The sequence below is a fragment of the Lissotriton vulgaris genome, chromosome 2_1 (genome assembly GCF_964263255.1).
Source record: "Lissotriton vulgaris chromosome 2_1, aLisVul1.2, whole genome shotgun sequence".
Classification (NCBI taxonomy): domain Eukaryota; kingdom Metazoa; phylum Chordata; class Amphibia; order Caudata; family Salamandridae; genus Lissotriton; species Lissotriton vulgaris.
The window spans coordinates 1,556,406,222-1,556,434,034 of record NC_141687.1 but is presented as its reverse complement, the minus strand read 5'-3'; the positions used below and the strand labels follow the sequence as shown (position 1 = coordinate 1,556,434,034).

The 27,813-nt window shown below is 45.7% G+C and overlaps 1 protein-coding gene across 1 annotated transcript in view; it reads left to right on the top strand.

Moving 5' to 3' along the window:
* Positions 1-27,813, top strand: part of LOC147732901 (uncharacterized) — a 447,397-nt gene that overhangs the window by 373,878 nt on the left and 45,706 nt on the right. Inside the window, exon 4 of the mRNA XM_086957443.1 lies at positions 15,643-17,421. Within this exon, the coding sequence (XP_086813569.1) occupies positions 15,854-17,421 (1,568 nt within the window). The 5' untranslated portion in view covers positions 15,643-15,853. The remainder of the gene's footprint in view (positions 1-15,642; positions 17,422-27,813) is intronic.

Here is a 27,813-nt window from a genome sequence, read left to right as displayed (position 1 = left end):
ATTGGTATCTTATGTATCAGTTTTACCTTAAAAATTCAGTTTCCAATCTTTGAAAATGTACTGAAGCCTCAAAGGAGAATGTAACTTTTTCGCAAAAAGGAAGGGGTCTCATTTGCCTTTATGTAAAAATTAAAGTGTGTTGAAGAGCAGCTAGTTATACAGGGAACCACTGCTAACTCTTAAACTTAAAAAAACACCTTTTTTAACACACCCCTGTTTCCTTTAAGGAAGAAAAAAGTTTACTTTAATGAAAATCATTCACAGATATGGTGACCTGCTGGCCTTTACAGGCCACATCCCTGTGATTATGGCCAATCAGAGTGAGTTGAATGTTCGACCTCTCTAGTGAGTATTAATTAGGTAGGTCTTATTGCAGCTGAGTTCAATTCTGTTTTCCTATTAACCGACCTAATTGTACATAGACTGGTTTGTGACAATATTTAGTGGTCACAAAAATACTTGTCGTAAATTGCGACCAGTAAATAGTACATCTGGCCCATAATTTCTGTGTTTTTCATATGTATTTTGTCACAGCCCAAGCTACTCAACCTACACCCTCAATTTAAATTTCTAGTGAAATGGCAGAGACAAACAAGAATGATGTCTCAAAATTATATGGAAGGGCATTGATACTATCCAGATGATGCTTAGGTGTAATATATGTAACTTAAGGACTTCATAACTTCTGCAATTCAGAAAGAAACTGAGGACCCACTCCTTCAGGGTGCATCTCCGTGACCCCCAAATAGCTTTCTCCAACCTGTAGCCAATACACACATATTCCGCCTACACTTTCTTCAGTACTGTATAATATCCCAAGCCTTTCCCTTAAGGAGTTGCCTAGCCTACTGCATTGTACCGTCCTCTAGTGCGCTCTTGCTGGGTTCACGGTATATCAAGTGCATCACTCACATACTCAACATATCAGTTGTGTTTTGAGCTTCACTGACATCAACTACGTCAACTTTGAAAATTATCTATGACTGACATTGAGAGGCCAGTAGATGATCTAGAATGGTGCAGCAGAATAGCTGTGGAGCTTAAATGAACACATATAGGTTATGCCCATTCCCATATTGTGATTCAGGAATTCTTCCAAGTGAATTTTACTAACTACTTTAGCAAGGTTTAGTTTGCGAGCATTTTAGGAAATTATCTCCCAACTACATTATGTGGGAGGCTGTTCCAGTAGTCAGTGGCTTTGATGTGTTTCAAGCGTTTTCCTGTTATTTGACCTGCATTTTCTACTTTTAGTTTACAGTCAAAAACTTTGTGTTTGGGACCTGTTAACTTAAATAAATAATTGCTTTCGTGTTGATTGCATTCTCTTTTGTTTATGCTGTTTCGGGATCTCCTACTCGTTATTCAGTTAATTGGTTAAACCGTTTAGTCCTTCTGGATATGCTAAGCATTCTTTATTTTATTTTCTCTTCTCAGAATTGTAATCTGTTGTTATTATCCTTTTTATTTTGTGTTGACCCAAATGGAACGAGGTATTTTACATTTGTCCTTGTCTTGACACCGTAAAGCAATTTGTATTACTTTTTATGTCACATGCATATTATATATGTGGTGTAGTATCTGGTATCCTTATTCAAGATTACTGGATGGGTTGATATTACATCATACATGTTATCAATTCAAATTCAGTCTTTATTTCCTTCACTCCTCAAAGAATATACTGTGCTTGTTAAGGCATTTCTTCTTGGTCCAGATAAGGGGTGAGTCTTACCCAAGTGGGATTGAAAGAAGAGCTTCCTTTGCAACTCAGTTTGGGCTCTGGTGCTTTTCTCCTGATCCGTTCTTTTTATTAGCTTTATTTAGCTAAAGTTCCCGGGTGCATCTCACCATTTCTCCTCTCCTTACTGTGGAATTGAAGATTGGGAAAGGGATGAGTGTACTGGGATCCGCACAGGCAAACCTGTTCCCACTTCAACAAAAGATTTCCCTGCTTCTGCTTGTCTGATTGCTGGAGGAGGATTATACATTTTCCCACCGTTATTCTATTAATGGGCTTCATTGTGGACGGAAGGGCACTGTTAAGGCTTTTACATTAAACTGTCATCTCTTAGGAACCGAAGGGGGGGGGGGGGGGGGTGAGGGAACAGCACTGCATCACATCCCAACACAGTTCACCCCAATGCATTATGGTAAATGGAGGGAGTGGCTTGGCAGCCGATGGAGGAAGCCGTGTAAGCGGCGATCTCCGCCAAGAACCCGCTATTATCCTGCTTAAACGTCGCGGGACCCCCGGTCCGCCGCCTCAAAACATCGGGGGTGGGGCACGCTTGACTCGGTGTGCCCCCGGGACAGAATCCGGGTGTCCCAGGGCGGAATTTGGCGACAGCTGGGATCGGAGGAGAGCCCCGAAGAAACAACAAAATGATGGCTCCCCCGGGACGACCAATGGCGGAGAATGGCGTGCCCTGCTGCCGACCTTGAACGCGACGGTCCCCAGGTGGTTGGAGCATAAGGGGGCTGCTGGACACTCCGGTCTCCCCCCCGTCCCCTTGCGGCGTTGACTATCGGAGCTGGTGGGCCCAATAGTGTGGCCGATGCTGCGCTGGACGGGGGTGTGTGTACACTGAGGAGTGCCGGCGCGGCTTGAGCGCAGAGATTCTGAGGTGCCCTGAATGAGAAGGACAAGCGAAGTGGCAGCGGGGATACCGGACGGCCAGTGGACGGAGAAGGAGGCCCTCTGCACTGGTGAGTGGAGCGCAAGGCGGCCTAGGGCCACAAACTGCGGAGATGGGCGTGCTATCCAGGCTAGCGGCGGTCTGCAAGCCGGGGCAGGAGAGTGAGGCGCAACATAGCTGGGGTTGCTGATCCCTGCTCTGAAGAATACTCAGAGGGGAGACAGACGGCGGAAGACAGCTGTGTGGGACCCTGGGGAGTTGGGGAGGCCTGTGAGCACGCCTGGGCCACTGTGTTGAAAGATCCTAGCGATACTGGCGCCCACCACTACATTGGGGCACGGATGCTGCGAGCTGGATCTTGCCCTGTGAGCCTGGAGGCCTGGCCCGGCTGGGGTCCTGACAATCGACAACGGGGCGAACCTGCGGATCCGAGTGAATTGAGCTCGTGGGGCGCGGAGGACGTTGATTGCAAGCCTTCACACAGGATCTGAGAACACGTGGTGGCCCCATGGGGAACCTAAGGGGAGGAAGGACGGGACGCAGCAGCAATCGGATAGTGAACCCCCAACCGCATTGGAGCCTGAGGTGCAGGGCCTTCAACAGATCCCCACTATGAACCAACAACTTGATAAAATCCTAGCAGCCATAGCGGACTCTCGAGCTGTGCTCCAACAGGATATAGCGCAGGTTGCAACGGGCCTGGGGCTTCTACGGGCCGATCATTCTAAACTTGCAGAATGTGCGAAGCTTGTGGAGGGGGTCCTCCAGGACGCAGAACCGACCCAGAAGGCGCTGAAAGCCACGATGTCTGATGCCTTAGACCGTATTGTGGCTCTTGAAAAACGAGCGGAGGATGCTGAGAGTAGGAATCGGAGGAATAACATTCGGATAGTGGGACTGCCAGAAAAAATTGAGGGGGCAGACATGGTTCGATACTTAGAGGATTGGCTGAAGGCGACAGTGGCACCAGAGGGACTATCTGCCTTCTACACATTGGAGCGGGCTCACTGGGTACCAGCAAGACCTCCGCAGCAGGGGAGACCCCCGAGGCCGGTGGTGGCTCGACTTGCACATCCGAGATAGGGACCTGTTGCTCCAAAAGGCCCGCGCTGATGGCCCTTATCATGCTGGGTATAGCAAGGTTAATATATTCCCGGATTACACCTTCGAGATTCAACGACGCCGATCCTCCTTCCTATCTGTTAAACGTGAGCTGAGGGTCTTCAGTACTCATTGTTTTTCCCTGCCAAATTGTGATTGTGGATGGAACGACCAGTTTCTATGATACTCCGGAGGAAGCTTTGACCTGGCTAGAATCCTACAGAGCAGGAAAGGATGGGACGGAGACCACCTGGGAGGGCTTGCCACGACGTCAGTCTAAGAGGTTGCGACGCAGATGACGAAAATCACCGGGACCCACAACCTCGCAGACGGGGGCGGAGCGGCAGGCGGCCCTGGCGGCGGTGACTGCCTTGTCGGGAGGATGGGGATTGCACTCCCAGGAGGGCGCAGACTCTGAGAAAGGCAAGGACAGCGTGAAGGCAGCATCAGTAACACCGGCGACAGCAGATGGGTTGTTGTTATTGGGAGGAGTGTGAGGAGTGGACTATATTATGGACACGCGAACTTGCCATGCTCTGGTGCCTGGCTGTGTAGTGTTGCGGGGGGGACGTGAGCTGATAATGCGTTAATTGAGTCAAGATTGATGATGCTGCTTACGTCTGGGATGGAATTTTGCTGAGATGGGGGCGGCGGGCGGGGGGACGTGAAACACAAACTATTATATGTTGGGTTCTTAGAGCGGACTAGATGCAAGGAAACAGCGGCACCCCATTGGCGCAGAGCCCCCCTCGAGGCCTGTAAGGGATGCCCTCAGTTACTACTGGCGGGCTTAGTTGTATGCTGTGTGTGTTAAGGGTTTGGATGGGGACTAGCTGGTTTGTTCTAGGTCCTGTTCTTGGGGGGGGGGAGGGTCTGTTGAGGGGTTGGGTAGACAGAGGGGGATGGGTACTCACTGGTGTGGGAGCTGCAGCAAAGACTACAATGGAGATACATAACAACAGCAATGGGGACATTACCTGACTTAAGATGTATTACCTGGAATGTGAGAAGCCTACATACCATGACACGGCGCCACAAGATCCACTCCTACTTAGTGGGACGGGGGGTGCACATAGCATTGCTTCAGGAAACGCACCTTACAAAAGTGGAGGGTATAGCGCTACAGTAGATGGAGAGGACAGGTATTCAGCACGACATATTCTGCGTTCGCCCGTGGAGCACTGATATGGATTAGAGCTGGGGTCCCATTTGAGGTCACGGGGCAGACAATAGATCCTGAGGGCAGGTTTGTGGCAATAGCAGGACGACTCCACTGTAGGGATATTGCTCTCTGGAGTGCACATCCGGCGAATACTGACCAAGCACGCTTTTTCGAGCGGATGTCCGGTACGCTGGCATATTATTTTGCAGGTTCTTTGGTGATGGGAGGAGATTTCAATTCCATAACGGAGATATCGAGGGATAGATCCCACCCCCTACTAGCGGACTCGCCTGTACATAAGTTAGCCAAGAATAGATCGGATTGGCAGGCTAGCTGAGATCTGGTGGATATATGGCGAACTCACCACCCTCACGATCGCGATTACTCCTACTGTTCGGCGATACATGACCTCCATGTTAGATTAGATGCAGTCCTATGCTCCGCAGGGATAGCTACTAACATAGTGCATACTGAATATTTGACCAGGACACTGTCGGATCACAACCCGCTGTTGTTCACACTGCAGTGGGTGAAGGCGACGACTGCCATTCCCACATGGAGACTCCGACCTGAGACTTTAGAAGACCCATTGTTTCATGGGGCAATTGCTGAGGGCATCTCACATTATTTTAACGAGAATGCTGGCTCGACCTCCACTAGAGCGACGGAATGGGATGCCTTTAAGGTTGTGATGCGTGGGCTATGCATTGGCAGGCATGTTGGGGTGAGGAAAGTGCTTCTACAGGATGTTGACCGAGCTGAGACAGAGTTACGGAAAGCGGAATTAACTAGACCTGGTCACCCGGAGGCGCAAGCAGAGCTAGTTGCGGCTAAAGAGAGAATGGCAGCTGAAGTAGAGAGATTGCGGTGTTTCGATTATAAAACCTACCTTTAAAAAGCACACGCTGAAGGAGACAAGGCAGGGACATTGCTTGCATGGCTGGCTAATCCGTTGAAAAGGGGGTCGCCCATATTAGCGCTGGAAAATAGGGACGGAGAGGTGATACACTCCCAGAGTGCGATGGCCCATAGGTTTTTACAGTACTATGAGAGGCTATATAGCAGTACACTAGAGGCAGAAGGAGCGGACATTGATACCTTTTTAGAGAGAGTAGAGCTTCCAGACCTGGAAGAGGAGCAGGCGATAGATTTGGGCCGGGCAATAACACTAGACGAAATCAGGAGTGCTATCAAACACATGACAACCCTCAACAAGACCCCATGAGTAGATGGGATGCCAGTGGAATTTTACTGGAAGTACGTGGACCTACTAGCTTTTAGGCTGTTAGAGGTGTATGGCGAGGCGAAGGATTTAGGGCAACTCCCGGTTTCCATGCGAGAAGCGCTAATAATTCCATTGTTGAAAGCTGGTAGAGTAGGGACAGATATGGCCTCGTATCGACCGCTGGCAATGCTGACTACTGACTACAAGATCCCGAGCAGGATCTTAGCAACTCGCCGGCAGCCATATATGACCACATTGATCCATGAGGATCAAGCGGGTTTTATACCGACGAGGAACACAGCTATTAACGTGCGACGCCTGGTGAGGATTTTAGAGGATAATCACTCAGAAGCGCGGCAGCCTATGATCCTATCAGTAGATATCGAAAAAGCTTTTGACAGTCTAGAATGGGGGTATCTGTACAAGATGTTACGGCGGTTTGGAGTGGGGGAAGACTTTGTGGCTTGGACAAAGGTGCTTTATGCATCTGCGGTGGCAAGGGTACGCGTGGGTCCATTGATTACAACCCAATGCCCGGTAGCACGCGGAATCAGACAGGGGTGCTCGCTCTCGCCCCTCTTGTTTGCTCTAGCAATGGAACCACTAGCGGCGCATGCCAGATTAGAAGAGAGATACGAGGGCTTGCTATGTAGGGGAGTACGACATTACATTTCGCTATATGCGGACGACTTGTTACTGTACCTGGAGGATGCAGAGAGGGCTCTGGAAAATGCAGTGGGATTGCTCTCTGATTTTGGAGACATCTCGGGCCTACGAGTGAATTGGACCAACACATGTCTATTTCCAGTAAGACCAGGAGCAATGGTGCCTGAGATAGCTAGGGAACTGCGATGGGGGCCGACGTGTCTGACATACCTGGGGGTTCACATATATCACGAGGCTGATGAAATACTAGAAGGGAACATAGGGAGGTGTATCAGAGCATTGAAGGGGAACATGACTTTTTGGACGGCGCTCCCGCTATCGGTAACGGGCCGAATAGCCCTGTTAAAAATGATAGCCTTACCTAGGCTATTATATTTGTTTAGAATACTGCCTATCTGGATCCCGTGTTCAATATTTAAGGTGCTGAAATCCCTCATAATGGAGTTTCTCTGGGGATCTGGAAGGAGAAGAGTAGCCCTAGCAACATTGACGCGACCAAAGGCGGAGGGTGGACTGGCGGTTCCGGATTTTGAACTATATTACCTCGCGGCACAACTCCAGGTGCTGACACAGGCAGTGGCAAGGGAATTTCGGGGCCAGGAGCATTTGAGAAACAAGGGGATTCCACGTCAGGTGCTCTCCTTCATAGTCATGCAGCAGAGGTTGGACCTCAGGGAACTTACTATGGAAGAGAAGACCTTGAGATTATGTTGGAATCGATTCGATCGCAGAGACGAGCAGGGGTGCTCCGCCATTATGTTCCCGAGATCCCGCTGGGCATGGTGACTGCGCTTCCCCATGGGGGAGACTGGACATCATTACGAGATTGGGAGGGAGTGGGAATCCAGGTCATCGGGGACTTATACGAAGACGGAACATTGCTGCCTTACCGCACATTGATCGATAGATACGATTTGCCCGGGGGGGGGGGGGGGGGGGGGGCTTTCTGTTGCATGCTGCTCTGGCTCATGCGCTGAGAATACACTGGAAAGGGGATATGGGAGAACCAAAGACGACGAATGCCTGTCAATATGCGACAATGGTGGCTGGGACGTATAAAGCAGTAACATATCTGTACTCCAGACTGTTGAACGAAGAACTGACACCATTGGATACTTTAAGACTGAAATGGGAAGAAGGAATTGGGAAACCTATACCGGAAGTGACATGGGCTCGGATAATGCGCAGGGCGTGGAAAAGTACGAGAAATGCAAGGTTCCAATTGATACATTTCTATATACTCCACAGGGCTTATCTGACGCCGGGCAAGATCAGGATATATTTTCATGTGGAGGATGCGGCGTGCCCCAGATGTTTATGGCAGGAGTGGAACTGGAGCATATGCTGTGGGGTTGTCCTAACCTAGGAGACTATTGGGAGGACATAGGAGACGTCTTGGCCTTGATCACAGACAGGCAGTTAAATTTTGACATAGCAACGTGTATACTACACTGGTTCCCTCATGCCTCCAAGACTAAGGTGACTAGCAAATTTATTGACATAGGGCTCTTATTAGCGAAGAGAGAAATTACGAGGCATTAGAAGGCGAGAGGGGGTCCAGTATTGAGAGATGGAGGGCCGAGTTTATCAAGTGGGCAAGGAGTGAGAGCACGATTAGATATCAACAGGCTAGACAGTTAAATAACGATAAGGCATTAGACTCTGCTAACGCATGGGAAGCATTAGTTCAGGCGCTGGCAGATCACCATACTGAGGACGGAGGGGTGCAGGTAGATGAAAGGGTAGAGACGCCACATCACCAGGAACACTGAACACATTGAACACCTACAGCTGAACCACGATTAGAAACAGAATGAATGTTTGCAGTTGGACACACCGGTGGGGGGTGGGAGAGGGGGGTTAGATAAGATGTTATTTGAGTATAAACTGGTTGATAATGGATACCATGACACTGTTAATAGTATCCCTAAATATCCTCAGCTAGAAGAGCAAGCGATAATAAAAATGGAATCCTAGATAGGAGAAGTGAGGAGTATAAGGGGCTAGAAGTTTCGAAATTTTGAAGAATAATGATTTAACGATGTGGGTGATATTAAACTCAATAAAATACGTTTAAAAAAATGCATTATGGTAAATGTGGTACAAAATTATTGCAACTTCAAAAGTAATTGTAGTTTTCACCAATGTTGGTGCAGATAGGGATGTTTATTTCTATCTAGACACGTGTATGTGTTTCTGGATTTTAGCCTTCTTCAGTAGAGAGCAGCAAACGTTCATCTGGGGTTCCTGGAAACGCTGCCGAACTCTTAGGACCCAGGTATGAGTGCCTAATTGTTGGAATTCATAATTAGGACACCCAATAAAATCCGCCACCCAGGTGTGAATTTATCAGGTTCTGAGTTTTGTCCTGAACATGTGGTATTTACTACTTGCAGATTTTGGTGCTTACTGAACTAAATCCGTGAGTCCCAGTATTTACAATTTTTTTAACCCATTAAATTCCGGCAGAGTTGACCTGCTAAAATGAAACAGGACCTGATGAACTTTATCGCACCTGGTAATTACCAGGTGCAGAAAGCATGGCATCACTTATAGGTGCCATCCATGCTCAAACAGGTGTTTGAACAGCGATTGCAAAGGGTCCTAAGGGGGACCCGGATATTCAGGAACACTAAGTTTATAAAAGAATAAAGCTGAGGAACTTTAGATAGATTTAAATTATTTATGAAAGGTACCGCTAAGTCACCCAGTGACCACCCATTTCTATCACAGCCCCTGTAGGAGGTAATACACTTTAATGTGCCATATGTAAAAATTTCTCCTTACAATAGGCAAAAAAGTGAACCACAGACGATGGTGGAACTATTGTCGCTGGCAATATATCATGTCAGCAAATTGAATCAAAATGTAAGATACCACAATATGCCACATATCCACAACTTTGTAGTTATATTACATAGAATATAAAGGAACAAATTGTCTTATTCATTTTCCCTACATTTCTCAGTGTTCCTTATGCATGATCTCATCACGATTTTATCAGAAATATCTAAGCTATAGTAAGGATAATTAGGATCAGAGTCTTTTTTTAAATTTTTTTAAATTTTTGTAAACCTTTATTGTGCATTAGCAGGAGGACAAATACGGGCCTACAACCATCAGGCCGGCCACAATACTTTTCAAGCACAAGTGCGATCAATACAGGTTCTCAGTGGCACCAGAATAAGCTTAGACAATCAATTGACGTTCCCCTGAGTAGAGCCATGCCACCGAGAAAAGGATTATTGAAGGTTAATTTTAAAAGAGTTTTTTCCAATCTAAATACAAATAATGAAGAATAGCGTACAAGGAGAACTGAGTCCGTACTATAACTAAGCGACATGAGTAGGCAACATCAGTACGTAAAACAAACAATGGGAGCTAACACCCTTCAAATCGCATGACGGTTCAGGTAGAAACAACAGGATTGTCTATAAGCATGTACGCATCATGAACATCGCCACCCACTCCCCACTAACTCCTACCGCGGACCCAGAACTGAAACAGGGTAAGAAAAGCGCAGATAAGGAGAAAAAATTAAGGCCCATAGAAACGAAAGAAATTAAACTAAGTTGCACCCCCCACCCTACACTCATGCAGAGGCTACGGCCTACCCCCCCCCCCCACCAGCATTGTGCCTGTCGCCCACTAAAGAACCCGAAATATAGAAAAAGAAAGGAGGAAAAGAAAAAGGAAAAATTTTTTATTATACGAGGAGGGCCAAATCCTAAGTCTCCCGGACTTCCCCGACCATAGCATTCACTTCCCCCTAAACATAATAAACAAAGCAAGAATCATCAAGCACAAAATGAATAGGGAAGGACATCGTATAACACAACATCACGCGTTGAGGAGGCGTCCCATTCCGAGTCTCAACCGTCCATCAGGCACAGTTCGTATGAGTAAGGGCACTTCTAGCCCTGGCCAGACCGCAAACGTATTCCCAAACATAGCTCCGGTGAAAGCCCCGCCTCAGGTGGAACAAAGGGACAAGATGGCCGCACTCGGCAAAGAGATGATCCCCCAGGACAAAATGGCCACTTCCAGGCACACACAGTTTTGGCAATCCAGAAGGGCAACATTCCAAAGTCAATCTGAAGTTGTAGTTCACAGGGATATGGAGTATCAGCGTGCAGGGTGTAGACATTCAATAAAGACAGAAGCAGTGCCTGCGGATCCACGTAGAAGGATAGCGATGCCGTGGCCGGAATGGAAGTCTTAGGCAGGATAGGAAACATTGTACCACCGCCGGGATCGGCAGACGGCAGTGCATCGGAATTATCAAAGTCAGAAGTGTGTCCCGGTTCACAGGCGCGCTGCAACAATGTAGCCCGCACTTCGCCGTGAGGGGGCCGATCGGCGGGAAGATAAGAGCAGCCAGGCGATACATCCCTAAGCCCAAGCGCGGCTTCATCCAGTTTCTTTCCCAGCGCTCGGGAGCACTCATACCAATCCGCCTTCAATTCGGTGATCGCGCTCATAATAGAGGCGCAGGTATATTCAGGCGGGTAAGCCGCCATGTCCGCAGTCCGGAGTGCAGCACCGCGTCCCCCACACCGCCCGAGTGTACTCAGTGTAGTATCTTCAGGAGCCGAGGTAGAGCCCATAACGAACACAGAGGGGACGGCCGCCATGTTTGCACAGCTAGGGGTTTTGCCGATAGCAGAGGCAAGCGAACAATGGACAGACTGGGTGTAGTCACCGGATAGCTGGGTCCGTCTCCAGTGGGCAACAATTAGCAAGAATCCCCCTCGCGTAGTTGCTGGCAGGAACGAGTGGAACGGCTAATCATGGCAGCCGGTCCCATACACGGAAAGAAAGGGGCAGCGCGGCTCACCTCAGCGTCACACGGGAACTGAGAAGCAGAGTGGACCACAGTCGGTCAATGTGCACTTTCCACCGAGGGCAGATGTAGGCGCCCTCACAGCATACAGTCCGCCTGGGAACGTCCGCCACTTCACTGCTCCAGCAGCCCTCAGAGTTACAGCCTTCTCCGGCGGTGCGCAGGGACATGGGGTCCCGGTTCCAGGGCACGATTACGGTCAGCAGATCAGCATGCCCTATCGTCGGATAGCAGGCGGGTAGAGACACCGGAGGAACACCCCCGGTACCAGCGCGATGTCTGCTTCCTCCCGCGACGACGCTGTACCAGGATAAAGAACAGGATAGTGCTGCAGGTAACAAAGGCTCGAGGAGCCGGGCGACTACACGTCCATCTCCGCCGCCATCTTGGCTCCTCCCCCAGGATCAGAGTCTTGAAGAGTTACTCCATTGTAAGCGATCTATGTTAGATTTTCAGAAACAACAGAGATTATGTAAACTACTGCAGTTTAGTTTCATTTCATGTGAATGTATCAGGTGTGAATATTCTGGTATGCAGGCCACACAGTAGATCAGCGAGGGACAATTTGGGTGAAATTGTGGTCGAGGAAGTCTGGTATTACAAAATCCTACTCGGAGGTTGCACTGCCCATCAGTGGTATGACTACATAATTATTTGCATGTAGGTGTAAACTATACCAGAAAAGTTATACAAGGATAAAATCAGAGCACATTTTAACTGCCCAATGTGTAATCCACAAAGCAGTGATCCGATTCACATCTTCTCAGAATGCCCTGTCCTGCATCAATATCGTAAATAGATTCATTTACATATTCATCTTCAAAGCATCACAGGGACGTGTACAGTCAATCACGACTGCTGCCAATATGCAGTGGTGGGGTGGCAAAATGGGGGAGTGGTTGAATAAAAAAAATAAAAATCTAAAAACGTACCTGATCCTGCCGCCGCCTCACGCTTCGGTACTCCTCAGTTCTCCTGCTGCTCCTGCCAGACCATGGGACAGACTCTCCATCCAATCCAGACACTGCTCTCTGCTCTCATACTATGAGAGCAGCAACGGGATTGGCATGAGGGGACTGGTTTGACGCTCCACTCAAGCACAGGGAGTCCGTGCCGTTTCTCCACCCGGCTGTAGAATACAGGCGGGTTAGAGAAACTTAAGTTCGCATGTGTGCACATGTCTGTTTGGCCAGCAAAACAGGCATGTGCACTTAGAAATGGACATAGCACTCCATTCCTCTTCCCTCTCATAGCCTGGCCTGCCCCTCCCTACACACGCTGGCTCAACCAGCAGCTGAAAAATAATAAAATAATAAATATCATTTTATTTTTCAGTTGTTGGCTCTGAACCATTGGGCGACACTGCTCTGCCATTGCGGAGGAGCCGCCGATGTGTACATCAGAGTCCAACATCAGTGTTGTCCTAGGATTTACTGGTCTGCTCATCAAGGGAGCAAAACTAGCCCTCGTAGTTTTGCTGTGGGTAGATTGCTACTGTCAGAGTCCGATAGAGCTTAATAGTTTGTCTCTTAGACTGGCAAGCTTAATACTCAAATTCTTCCTGGTGAGAATTAAGTAGACAATATTTTTCATACCTATGCATGTTTTTTTTTAAACATTTTTTTATTTAAACATAAACAAAATAAAGCATCAGACGACAAGCATTATTTTACAGTAGTCGAATATACAATACCATACAAAAAATTTTTATACTGCAGAATAACCGTAAGGGATCACCGGGACTCCAACCCCACTGGCTCTATGTTGATATTCGGAGGGGTACATATATACCCCCTGTGACTATTGCAGGCACCCCACACTTTCCCCCCACTTCCGGTGGCACCCCCTAGCAACATATACGGATCTCTCTCGGAAAATGCACCAGCCCAGGTCTTCTGTCCATTTCCCAATCTGAGGCGCCTTTCTGGCACCCCACAGCTGAGCGTTGTTTCGTTTAGCAATCATGCACGCCAGGGTCACCCATTGTTTCCCATATGCAGTCAGGTCGATAGGCTCCCATATATTCAGAAGACATCGTCGGGCCTCCAACGCCAGCTCCACCCCCATCACTTCATGTATCCTATCATGTACTTTGCCCCAGTAGTCTTGCACTTCTACGCAGTGCCACAGGATAAACATGAATGTCCCGACATCCCCACAACCCCTCCGACACTCCACCGTCGCTGCCAATCCCATTCTCACCAGCCGGGGCCCCGTGATGTATGACCGATGCATGATCTTCAATGTACCAGGTGGAGTCTCATTTGGATGGCCACGACCTTCGGGGAGGCAACCGCATCCCTCCAATCCTCATCATCCAGCACTAGGCCATCAGTGCCCCATTGTCCCCTAAGAGTCATCAACGGATCCCCGGTGTGGTTGATCAGTTTCTTGTATATTAACGAGATAGTCTTCTCCGGGACATGGCCATCCAAGACCCGATCCTCCAGTGGAGAGGCCTCCGGGAGTTTGGTGCCCCGGGGAATATTCGTAGTGAAGGCGTGTCGAACCTGGAGATAATGGTAACGCTCGCTCTCTCGCAACTGGTACTTTCCCTGAAGGGCTTCAAATGTGAGGATCCCGTCTTTCCCCCACATACCTATGCATGTTAAATATTGTTCTCTTTGTGATCTTGTTTCACCTCAATATGTTTTCTCCAATTTGTAACTGCATTTGTCTTTCTTTTACGTTTCATAATTAAACAAGCACTGGCAAAGTAAGTAGGTCTTGCCTATTGACTACCAATCCAGAGCTATTGGCTTTGCCAATGCTTTTTTCCGATTTTGTGCAGCATTTGCATAAAAAAGAAAACAGTAGGATGATGTGTACTCGTACATGGGTCATCACAAGTGTGCATATGCGTCATGTTGCTATAACTGTCCAGTGAAATTACATCTACTACCACGTACACCACCACACCTGCATGCATGACGTGACAAAGCCACTCCATTCAGACAGCAGACCCCAGTCCTGGAAAGAAAACATGAAAAGATTATTTAAATGTGCTCAAATTGCATTTTGAAAAAGCAATTGCTTAGTAGCAAATTGTAGCTGTTGGGCTTAAACAAGCAAACATTGTGGTGGGACGGGCGGGGAGCAGTGGATGACCAGGTGAAGGGAGAAGTGAAGGGAGAAGTTAACATGGGGAGAAATCAACAATGAAGGGAGTGGTGAGGAGCAAAAGAAGAGTATAAGGCAGGAAGGGAAGAGAAAAAAATGAAATAAAAAATAAACAGGAGGGGTGTGGGATGCAACGAACGAGCTTCGGATAGAGAGGAGGGAAAAACACAGAGCGTACCGGGGTGGGTATTTGAGGTTGGAAGCAACACACAAAGGAGAGAGCAAGCAAGCGCATTCCTACGAAGTTTTGAAACATCTAGTCTCGAACATTCTAATATTCATGAGCCAGACATTAAGTAGCAGACTAACAAGTGCCAGACTTGTTCCTGGACCAACAGGCTTTTCATAGTCACCAGCCTTTTTTACAATCCATCCTCCCTCTGCCCATCGCAATTAGCCATTTCACTTTGTAGTTGGTTCTATTTTGTTTTGAGTTTGATGAAAAATTATGTATTAACCCTATTTTGCTACTTATTTTTAAAGACATCACAACAGCAGGGATAGCTTGGCGTGATGGCGTTTTGTCTTTTTATCTCAGTCTAATGACATTTTTATGGAGGTGAGAGTTGGGGGCTGTACCTTAATAACAAGAACAGTATGCATCTCACATACGTTCCCTAATCAATCTATAGGTCCTTCAAAGTGTGAAAGATAAATGAAGTACATCAAAATTTTTCATTATAGAAAGTGGCAACTGATCTCAATTTAAAAAAAATGTAACTTCCTTATCAAACATTCGAGCAATGATATGAATTAGAAAAGTTGCTGACCATCTTGCAGTTGTAAATAGCCACGGTATCATTGATACATGCCGTTTAACATTCAACGATTGATGATATTTTAAAAATAATTGTGACATCTTACAATATTTGTTTTTTCATTTCTGTAGGTTGCTGTACCAATGCTCAATTCAATTTCTGGATCCACATTTTTTAATGGTCTTGGAATGGTGTATCAACAGTGTGAGAAGGACTATGCACTGTCTCTGACCACCAACCTGTCGCGCCTCTGCCTTAAGTATGGCCAATGAGATTTACGATCTAGCAACTTCCTCTTCAGCTCACAATCCTCAGGTTGTTGTAGCCCCATGATTATCTGCTATGACATACCTTAACATTGACGACCGGCAGGAACACACCAAAATTGTTTTGAGCACCCAAAACACTCCGCTGTATTCAAATCATGACATAAGGAACTGTCTACCAAATACCATGCACCCGTTAAAGAACATGGATACCCTTGGAATGGTTGGGGAGATGGCACCTTCCCTCAGCGGAGAGACCAGGCTGTATCGGAGCCTAGAGAACATACACTGGGCAACAGTGGCAGACTCAAATTTGTACACTCACTGTCGAAGTGTGGACAGTGAGTTCATCTTGCACTGTAAAAGCACCAGCCATTGGTCTGAAGGTTCCATTGGCAGGCCTCCAGTCCGCACCATCGTCGAGGCTTGCAGACACATTCCCATGAATTCTGAGAAAATGCCAATCCACAGAGATTTGCCAGCATATCCTTTTGCCAGAGTGCCACAGTGGCTTTTTCCATCAGCCGATGAAAGGGTCTTGCATGGTGATGCCAAAAGGGAGCTGAAGGAAAAGCTTCGGCTCCATAGTTCCAAGGCAATCGAGCCAATTAAACCTATCCGACCGCAGGCATTCTTGAACGATTTTGTTGCAAGTGAGTTTTCTCAAAGCAGAACATGCCAGCAATGCAAAAATGGAGGTGCTGTGAACTGTGGCACAGTATATGTAGAGCATGCTACAATTGCACCTAGTCAAATGCCATTACTGAGGCAGCGGCCTAGTTTTTGCCAGCGAATAACCTGCCCAGAAGACATCAAACAGGAGGCGATGAGACGTTTTCATCTCAGGAGACAGAATAGCTCTCCCAACCTCACTCTGCATCATGCAGAGGACAGAAAGTCCATTGTGAAGTCAAAAACAGAGGAATCTCTAAAAGACTGTGCATATGTAAGTGCCACACACGCGTCTAGCCCCGATTTGAATAAGAAAGCGTGTTGTAAAGGTAGACTGTACATTCCTACTTTTGAAGAATTTAAACGAATGAGAAGCAAAGACTCCTCTCCAGGCTGTAGAGAAGAGGCACTACTTATCAACCAGGCAAGCTTCAGAAGTCAGCCGTTCAATACAGAAATTAATAAAAACACATGCCTGTCGTTGGGGCAAACAACTCCAAAGCACACACTTGCTCCAATAACTGTTGAAGCGCCCAATGAAGTTGATAATGCTAACAGTCGCTCAGAATCTGCTTTCCACTTGCAGAACGATTTGCGTTCTAGTGACAGTATTAACTGCAACAGAACATCAGTGGATGTGAACCAAGGGTTGTTTGAGGACAGCAAAAACCAAAATGTGGAAGGCAACAGATCTGCAGCTCCCATTTGCTCCAGCCCGGTCCCAAGGTCCCCTCTGCAGGGGTTGGCTCTTCAGCGCGAAGAAGACAGTGTTTTGCAGGATCTGACAGCAGCGAATGCGAACAGTGTTAGCGGAATCTGTAATGCTGCAGATGGCAGGCTCATCTCAGAAGCACAATCCTCCTGTTGCCCTTCACTTCTCTTGGAAGCGACAGATCTTTCCTGCTATGGAGCCAAGCTGCAGAAAATGAAGAATGAGTTCATAGGCTCCGCAATGGATATTCTCAAGAAAAGGTAATGTGTGTGGGATAGGGAGTCTAATTCTCTCAGTCCATGAATTAACTTGGTTGTAATTGTAAAAATATTTTGATGTAGTGTTTGATGGCTTTGGTGTAGGATCACTTTCAAGCCTTCAACTAGTTCAGGGAAATGAGGGTAAAGTTATCATAGTTTGGGAAATTCTTGTATAGGCTTTGTGAAAAGCTCTCTCCTCGGTGTCCAGTGATTTGTCAATCTTGCTACAATCCACAGTTACAATTGCTACAAAATGACCAAGTTGTTGGTCGACTCAACAGAGATTCCATGAACTGAACATGCACGGAGTCTGAATTTGTCTCTCTTTTCTTAAGGCTGATAGGTCAGCATTGGTGCGGTCATGTTATGAAGCATCCTTCTGCATCATATACCCTCTGCATAGCTAAATTAAAAGGATTTTAGGTAACACTCAAAATGGGCCCTTTCATAAATTGTACATTCACCCAAGCCATACACGAGGCACTCACTGAAGAACAGATGCTCAATCACTCTTTAAGGTGGGTGGCGAACTTTGGATGTAGAAGAGTACTATCACACAAAGTGCTGAGTAAGGGAAGCCAATACTAAGCACACTCTGACAGAGCAGTCACGTGGTATTATTGTGCATCTGAAGGGCACTTGAGAGATGAGAAAGTTTATTCAAATAGGAGCTTTGTCTAAAATCCGATGGTACTCTTTTCTCAGGGCAGCTGAAAATCATTCCAGGCAGGTGACATCCATATCATAAAGCGAGGGTTCCACCTGTACCATATCCAAGAGTGGGTAACTGCACTGCACCCTTGTCCAGGGGTGTTCCATTGATTGCTGGCATGCTCCTGATAGGCCGCTTACCTAAGGTTACCATCTTGAAAGGGCTGGAATGCTGTATTTTAGAGTTTTGACAAAGTGGTGTCTTTTGATTTTCATCTCGAGGTTGTCAGAACCTGCCAGAAAGGCTTTCTGAGCCTCCTTATACTATTTGAAAGTAATTTGTGATCAATTTGAGTGTAGTGTACCCTTTAATGTAGAGCCAATTCCCCTCAAAAGCTAGTTTTCTCCTTTTTTTCCGATTCCTCAGTAGACGGAGGCGTTCTGAGCTGACTCATAGGTCTCAACAGAGAGTTAGAGCACCCCACATGTAATCTATTATAGTATTGCAAACTGTTATTTGCAGTGGCCCATCGGTGACTATTTGAAACTCCACTGAGGCCTGTGGAATTCAAAGAAATCTGACAAATTCATGTCTACCTTTTAAAAGAAAACTCACCATTTTTCTTCTTCTTGGCAATGATGCATTAAAAAGTATGCTAGATAAAGGGTATCCCTATAACATCCCCTCACTTGATTGTTTTGCAGGCAGACCGTCTGTTACCCCTGGAAACCACCTGTAATGGATCAGATAGAAACATCTAAAGCCACTTAAGAGGCGAAAAGAGTATATTTACCATTTCCACTTGCAAAGACAGCAACATATGATCCATACGGTGAAAGACTGTAGCAGAAGGAGTAGGGTTCACAAGCAAATCTGTGAGGCCTACATCTCTTGTGATGACTATGTGACAGAGGGTGTGTCTAAAGATGTTCCTTGAGTTGTGAAATTACAATTTTTAGGTCTAGTCTTTGAGACAGCCTTAGCTGTGTACCTGTCTATTGTTTTTCTATAACAAAAATGACACATATAATACAGGTTCATACAGGGGATGGGTTTTGTTCAGCAGGCTGAATCCATTGGTCTGGCTAACTGTCATTCACAATTTCCATCCACCCACCATAGCATCAAGCATGGGGCAGTCGGTCAGCTCATTTTGCCGTTTGCTCCCTCACTTTGAGTGACTCCACAAAGCCTTTGCACATTGTTTACACCTCCTAAAAATATTTCATGTCCCTTATCTGACAAAGCTGATACAAAATGTACATATTATTTTATTTATGCCAACTTCAAAAACTGGATATTTATTCCTTCTCCACTTCAGATGTCCAATTAGATTTATCGTCCATCAGTTTTTAAAGTGGTGTTCTAAAATACATTATAACATAGCAGTTCCCTATTATTTGAGCATTTGGTTAGGGAGTGACTTATTCTTGCTTCCTTCATAATTAGTAATGTAGAATGCACAATTGAAATGATAGTTTGTTAAAAAAAATCATTAGTAAAACAGCCAAGACTGAATAAAAAAATAAATTAAAATAATACATTTTTATTGGAAGCCCATGGCAACCACATTTACACAGCAGCTTTTTTCCCTTTTATTTTGGGTAACCTACGCTTGCAATAAAAATTAAAATAATGTAACCATCACACCAGCCTAGCAGGGTCAGACCTATTCGTTTTGCCAATGCTTATGTATAATACTTTGGAGGAATTGGGGCCGTTGGAGTTTGGCCTGGAATTTACAATCTGTTAAATGTGTATGCTTTTAAAGAGGCTTCACCCGCCTGTGTCTAAACCCTTCAGGAAAGTATGCTTTGTTAATCTTTCTTTCAAGTTTATTTAAAATTATTTATATAATCTTGAAACAATCGTATAGCCCCATCCTAAATATTAGTATGTCCTTTCACCTGATGACTTCAAACTCGCTATTTTGTTACCTTGAATTCCATTCACTATAAACCTGATCTCATGGATTGACAATTCCATTTAAGCTTTGCAGCCTTGTCAAAACCGTGGATAGTTCATATTGTTTATAGTTACATTATTTTATGTTTTAATATGTAACTGAGTAAATTACATCTTTTATCATAGCTATCTACAATTGCTTCACTATTAAATTACAAAAAATAAAAAACATTAATTTGAAGTACAACAACACTTGAAAGATGGAATTTATTAAACACAACATGAATCTACATATATTACCTTCCTTATCCAATAGATACCTTCCATGTACTTATGTATCTATATATTTATCACTTTGAATCTAATTCAGCGTAACCAGTGCACTACCCTATTTCTCACCCTATAAGCTCTCAATATATCTTCTACCTCAACTGTCTGACTCATTTCAAACTTAATTCTGCTACTCCTTCTAATTCACTACCCTACTTCTAACCCTATACGTCTACCAATATATCCTCTACCGCCACTGTCTCATTCATCCTAAGCCCCATACCACTACTTTGTTCCCCAAAGTATCCCTTTCTAGACTTCTCCCTCCTTCACCCCTCCTTGCATCATCTCATACCTCTTTTACTATTCAGATCTCCCAACCAAGCCTTTCTAAACCCTTCCCTCAGACTCTTTCCACTCCACTTCTCCTTCACTCACCCCAAACCCCCTCCTCCTGCTATGAACTCCAAAAAACAAACAAATTAAAGACCCTTCCCTCTTCTACCCCTCCACTATTCCTTTTCAATCCAAATAACAGGCTAACATGCCCACCACTCAAATTAATTTCATATTTCCCTATACTAACTCCCCATCAATACTGTTTAGGTTCCAGAGTAGAGTGCTACTCACTGAAAAGCACTTAAACACCTCATCAGAGGTAGCAGTTGCTAAATAAATGCAAACCGTTTCCCTCTTCTATCCCTCTGCTATCCTTCTGAATCCTATTAACAGACTAACATATACACCGCTCGACTTACTTTCATATTTCACCATACTAATTCACCACTACTCCTGTATGTGTTCTGGAGTTGCGTGCTACTTGCCGAAAAATCGCTTTAACACCTCATCTGGGGTGGCAAGTGCTATATAAATGCAAAACCTTTCCCTCTTCTATCCCTCCACTAGTCTTCTCAATCCAAATAACAGACTAGCATATCCACCACTCAAATTACTTTCATATTTCACTATACTGATTCACCACTAATCCTTCATGGGTTTTGAGTAGCATGCTACTCGCCAAAAAAGCATTTTGACGACTCGTCAGAGGGAGTAAGCGCTATATAAATGCAATTACATTACAATACAATGAACCTAGAAGCCACTAGTGGTTCTCAGTGGCGTAACAATTGCCCCCGCAGCCCCTGTGGTGCGGGGGGGGGGGCCCTCTGAGACTGTGCACAGGCGGGCCTGAGAGCTCCTGACTGGGTCCAGAGCGTGGGGGGACCCTCTATGTACTTTGCAAGAGGGCCACGCAAGTTTCGTTACGACACTGGTGGTGCTAATGGCTTGAATGTTTCTTCTCACCTTAGAATCCCTGACATCGCATTATCGCAAAGTTCTAATTTCTGCCACTTATTCAAGTGAGGCTTTACTGCTGAATTATGAAGAAGGTAGGAATAAAATGGTTGCCCTGTTAGCGCTTCAAGGCAACAGAAGCACCGTGCAGCGTTGCTCCACTAGAATTTTCAGTAATGCTTAACGGTTGAGCTCACTTGCGGTGGGGACGTCTCTGACTTTGTGTACTGTTCGGCTTTTCCGTACACCGGTAGTCCATATTCATTATGAGATATTGTAACCATAGGTCGATAAAATAGTCACTACACAGGTGACCTGCAGAGGCACTGGGCCGGGCGGAGGATATGGCCAGAGGAGATGCCCTGTATCAAGATTCTGCTACCACAGCTGTGGGGCACGTGCAGTGAATCCTGTCTTTGTCTGGGGGACAGATTATTTCTTTTAAAAACCCAAAATTCGCTGAAATAACATGTAAACTTAAAGGTATGTTTTTGGTCTCAGAAAGCAAAATACAGTTGCTCGTAAAAATAACAAATTCCGCTAAAAAGTTAAGTTTAAATGACATTATGGTTACAATGACAAATATAAAAATACATGGGTTGCCAGGATCAATTGATAGAACCAAATGAACCATTTTGCTTAGCTATTACAATTTTATGTCTGCGTATACCCACAGAATTATCTATAAATGCGACACAAAAACTACTGAGTGGGTTTGCACCAAATTTGAAAAGAAACACAAAAGAAATTGGGGTCTAAAATTGATTTTATTGTGTATGGCATGACTTTCTGTGGCTTAACCCAAAATTTCCTTTTAGAGTTAAAAAAAAAACGTGTTCGGTGCCCACCTTCTACTTGTATCCATGTTGAACTATGAACCCACAACCCCCAAATGCAAGGCCCCACATGCCGATTTTGCACACCTTACATGGACTTGTCCTAAACTGCATGACTACTGGCTGCAAGTGCACCGCATCTTGGGCGACATTTTAGAATGCGAGTTGCAGCCCATACCAGAGATTACGCTGCTGGGTTATGTTGTTGAGTTCCCCAGTGCCACGCGGAAGCTTGCTGCCATAGGCTTCTTGCTCGCAAAAAGGGAAATTGCTATACTCTAGGGGTCCAGCCGAATCCCCAACTCCAAGGCATGGTTACGCAGTCTTGCCCACTGTAATGTCAATAGTGTGGAATATTCCACGCAGGTCCCAACAGCTTCACGCCCAGTGGATATCTGGGGCCCATACCGACAGTACGTTAGCAAATTAACGCAGGCTACACAATCCCAAGCTGCCAGTTCTATTGTCCCGGAAGGGGTGGGATAGGTATCGATATCATGGCAGTTGAGCTTTGCCTGTTGCGTTATGAAGGTCTTGCTATTAATATACTACTGGGAAGGGGTAGACGGGTACTGCCGATCCAATTGTTGATGATGTTTGAGAAAAGGGTGTTTTCTTCTCTGTTTCTTTGTCCACTTGGCCCCGATTGAAGATATTGCACTACTTACGTCTCTTCGTGTGTCATTCCATCAATCCTCGTCTGCCTATGCCAATGCTGTTACTGCCTTGATCATTATTGATGTGTTGCTTGTCGCTCTATCTCTCACTATGGCATATTCATTTTCGTTATGTTTGAAAGCATATATATCTCTTTGCATTATCCTTCCACCCGTGCGATTCACATGTAGAACTAGAAAAAGGAAAATAAGACTTCTAGAATGTGTTGCACCATTTGTAATATTATTGGTCACGTCCTCCAGATGACTATTCTGTATAATGACTACTCAAGTTTTCAATGTAATCGGTTTACTATGTGATTGTATGCTTATACGGGCCAATCTGTGGAAATAAAGAGATTTAAAAAAAGAAAAACTATGAACCCACAACAAAATTTAAATGGCAAAACAAAAGTAAAATATGTTCCTGTAAAGGTTTTTAAATCTTAGCCGAAACAATCATGAACCTATTATTTACTATTTACACAGTGTGTTTTTAAGATTAATGATTAGAGTTTCAGTAGATATGGTTGAGTTGCACTTGCTAAAAAATGCATTTTTATCACTAATAACTTTAACAACTTTGCTCACCAAATTGCAAAACATTTTTATTTGCACATAATTTTGATCCTGAAATGGAGGCGTAACCAAAATACCAACAAACTGTCTTCTGTGAAGACATCAATCAGTAGCTCATTGCAATCTACAGTTTTACTTTTATGTGTATGTATGTGGTATTTGTAAACAACACACCTAGCCAGAATACAGCGGAGTGCTATAAAGGGCAAAAGGCGAGCATGCATTCTACAAGTAATAGGAGAGGTAGCGTGGTTGTAGGAGCAGACGTGTAATGTTGCTGCATTGTGATGTAGTGTCCTTAAAAGAGGTGCATCTTCAAACCCCACACCGCACATAGTTAAAAATAAAATGAAATGACAAACAGAATCCCTGAAATCTAGTGTTACTTTCTCCCACCTGAACGCTAAGCGGGCAGATTGAGGTAAATACCCCATTCTTTTACCAAAGTGGCAGAAAGGCTAGAGTTTGTGCAGCTCAGTGCCAATAAGTACCGCCCCCTCACCCTTCTTATCATAAAAAAATTCCCTGGCGTTTAGCGGTTCTTTTTGCTCTTCTGGGGTGGGCAGACCAAGCTAAACCCAGTCTGTCCACACCGGCGGGACAGAAATAATGGGACAGAAGGATGACCCGATGTCAATACGATTCAGCCTCTCCCCCTCCCCCATTGTAAGAAAACACAACATCCCTGTTGTCTGGTGGTGCTTTTTGCCTGCCTGGATGAGAAGATTGGAGGCATTGTAACTCCCAGAGCGGCTAAAAAAACAGTGGGCCCCTGGATTTAAGGGGTGTGGCTTGATGCCAATATGGGTCCCCCACCCTTGTTAGATTAAAAAATAAAATAGCCCTCGATAACCCTACCCAATCCACTGCCCAGTGGCACAGAAGGACTAGCCAGTGCATGTAAGCAGGGGACAGTCCAGTACAGGGACTGGTAGGCTCTACATCCAATTCCTTTAAAAAAAATCCCTGGTGTCTAATGTGCTTTAGGCCCTGTGCAGTGAAGAGATTGGGAGTAAACCTGAGTAGAGAGAGGAGGTGCAGATATACTGTTTAGAGCATTTGGGTGGGCCTGATGCCAGGATAGTACAATTCCCCACCCTTTTTGTCAAAAAATAGTCCCTGGAGTCTGGTGGTGCTGTCAGCCTCTCTGGTTTGGCAGGTTGAGGGCAACCTCACCCCCTACCAATCTGCATACCACATAGGTATCAGAAACTCTGTTGGGGTCCTTGGTGTGGGAGCAGTTGGGGGTGCTCCCCTCTTACAAACTCCCTAGTGCATAGGTCTTCAAACTGTGGGGCGCTCCCCCTGGGGGGGCGCAACATCCCCTCAGGGGGGGGCGCGCACTCCATCCTACCACTTCACCTTTCATTGTTGATTCCAGGCGCGCAACACCTATTAGGCTGAAAGTGCTTCAGCAGCCCCCCGCTGTCGTGCATCTCAGCCGGGCTGATGCTACAGCTGCTGTGTGCTTATGCTCATATTTCAGGAGCCCCTTATGGGCTACTCAAGGTGTGAAGACAAGAGCTTCAACGCCTCAGTAGTAAGCGCTATATAAATGCAATTGCAACATTACAGTACCATTTAAAGAATTCTAAGCTGTCAAAAAAACGCTTGGTGCAACGAGTCGCCAACTGTGAAGGACAAACGAATCTTGCTGCCTTCTTGCAGGAGTTCAAGGGGACTTGGTAAACTGTGCTTAGGCAAATAATGGCAGATTCAGAACTAAATAAGTGGCTGGGTAAATAACACAGTGCCCTGATCAATCCGAAGCGAAACGGCCGGCGCTGCTGTTCATGCAAATATTTATGAGCGAGGAGGAGATGTTAACCCCAAAATAGAAAAGTCTTTTTTATGTTACCAGGAAAACCTTTCACGATCATGTGTGTGTGTATGTGGGGGGGGGTCTGATTGTCACTGCAACAGTTTTTCATCGGTTATATTAGTATTATTGTTAGTAACTGCAATATTATTACTATCACATTATTGTCATCGATAGCAGTAGTATTGTCATTATTTTGTCATCATCATCTTTAGCGGTTTGTAATGCACTTGTGACAACACAACATGTTTTTTTTTTGTTTTATACAGCAAAAACTCGACCCAAAGGCATCAGAGCGCTTTGCGTGAGCACCAGTTACCAGCAGAGAGGGGGGGGAGTATGCAGGAATGCATTCAGGGGCGGAGGCGTTTAATATGTGGCATGAGAAGTGGACACAGTATCATTTTATTATAACTTTTCAACATGATGCACAGCAGCCACACTGCTCTACAACATAGCTTGAAGACATTGCATGTGTGGTAAAGGCATCTACGTAGAAAAGGCATGCTCTCGCTAAACACTTACAAAGTCCCAAAGGCGAGACCTATTGGCTATGCCAATGCTTGTTAAATAAAGCAATTTGATTTTAAATGCAGCCCGTTTTTCTTAAAGGAAACGGGATGCAATTCAAAAAGAAAAATTAAAAGCTACCTTTTCATTTTTAAAGAGTAGGCAGTTGTCCATGGGACCACTGACTGCTCTTAAAAAACGTTGGTGCTCACATTCACAGAGGGGAAGGAGTCCCTTGGGGACCCCTTGTTTGCAAATGGGTTATCACCTCTTTCACGAAGTCAGTAAAATATATATATATTGCGACCGCATTCCGGTCGCAGAACATTCATACATGCCTGTGACTCAATATTTGGAAGGGATACCCTTGGCACGCCCCTGCCTCATACCAACTCGCAAACCCAATTGTGCGAGTCAGTAGTAGGTTACTGACTCGCAAAATAGGGTTAGTACATGCTGGAAGCCATTTTAGCAGTTGCAAACGGCCAGGTTCTCCATTTGCGACTGCTAAAAATGGTAGTACATGTGCCCCTAAGTGCTTTGTTACTTCATTCAGTTCTATTTACTCCTAGCTTCTGCTTTAGGGTTGGCCTTGCTAATCCAACAAACAGTAGAATCCATACCTGTTTTCTGGATATCCACAATGAATATTTATGATGTTCTCATGCAGACCTGGGTTCTAACTCGTAAGTTCAAAGTTCACACTGGTAGAGAATGACTACAGAAAGATTTGCTGTTTGTGAAAAAGGTCTTTTTTATCAGAAGCAAGTTGAGTGCACAAACACCACATCCTTGGGTTTAGACGTACATTCTAAACTGACGTAACATAACTACATCCTAACATGGTCAAACTAGCCCATCTCTTCTCCCCTGATACACCACTCACCAGAGGCGCAATTAGAGCCAAAATTCAGGACGGGGGGGGGGGGGAGGGGTGCGGGGTTGGCGGGGGTGGAAGGCTAATTCTTCCACCAATAGGCAGAGTGGAGATGCAGGGCCTCTTGAAGGGGTGAAAAATAACGAAGCCTCATTACCAAGGAAATGGTATTTTAACCTCATACGCGCTAGCGGTTTTCCCGCTGTGCGCTGAGATTTTAAAAAACCTGCGTTACATGACGAGCTCAGCTCGTCATGAGCGTACGACAGGCGTACCTCATGACGAGCTGAGCTCGTCATGAGCGTCGAAGGGGTTAAAGACCTGTGAAGGACTGAGGTGAGGCTGTGTGTGTGCACCCGGGAAGCGGTCTCAGTCCGGCTGACATACACCACTGGGGGGGGCGCTGAGCACAATGGGCGTTGCAAGCCTGCCACTCCCACCCATGAGGTTCTAAAATCTGTCTTAACATCAACTTCAAAAATATGTCTACCGTTTAGCCTTCTGTTTATTTCCTCAGTCTTGAATTCCTTCCTGAATTCCTGTCCAGCTAGCCCACGCTGGGCCAACGCTGCATCCTCTTGCTTTTTGTTAGGGTCTCTTCTTCACTTTTCTGTTTCTAACCTGCTCCCCCCTCGCTCAGTCTGGGCTCTCTCTTCCCATTTGCCTCTTGTGACTAAACGTAATATGCCAATAACCCCCCTGCCCAACCAATTTGTAACATAGCCTGACAGTCTGCGCCAGAGTGAGAGTTTGCCTTGGCTCCTCCGAGGGATTGTGAACATCCGTCTGTGTAGGCAAGAGGGCTTTGCTCTGCTGAGGGACTGTGATAGTCTATCTGTACATGTGTGGGCTTCACACATATGCATAGATGTGCATGTGTGAGGGCCCCAAAGACACAGACACATGTGTCTTTGAGCCCTCGCATCTCTGTGCTGAAAAGGCAATTCCTCCCCTCTCCAAAAGGGACCTGACTTTAATGAGAACAACTCCAG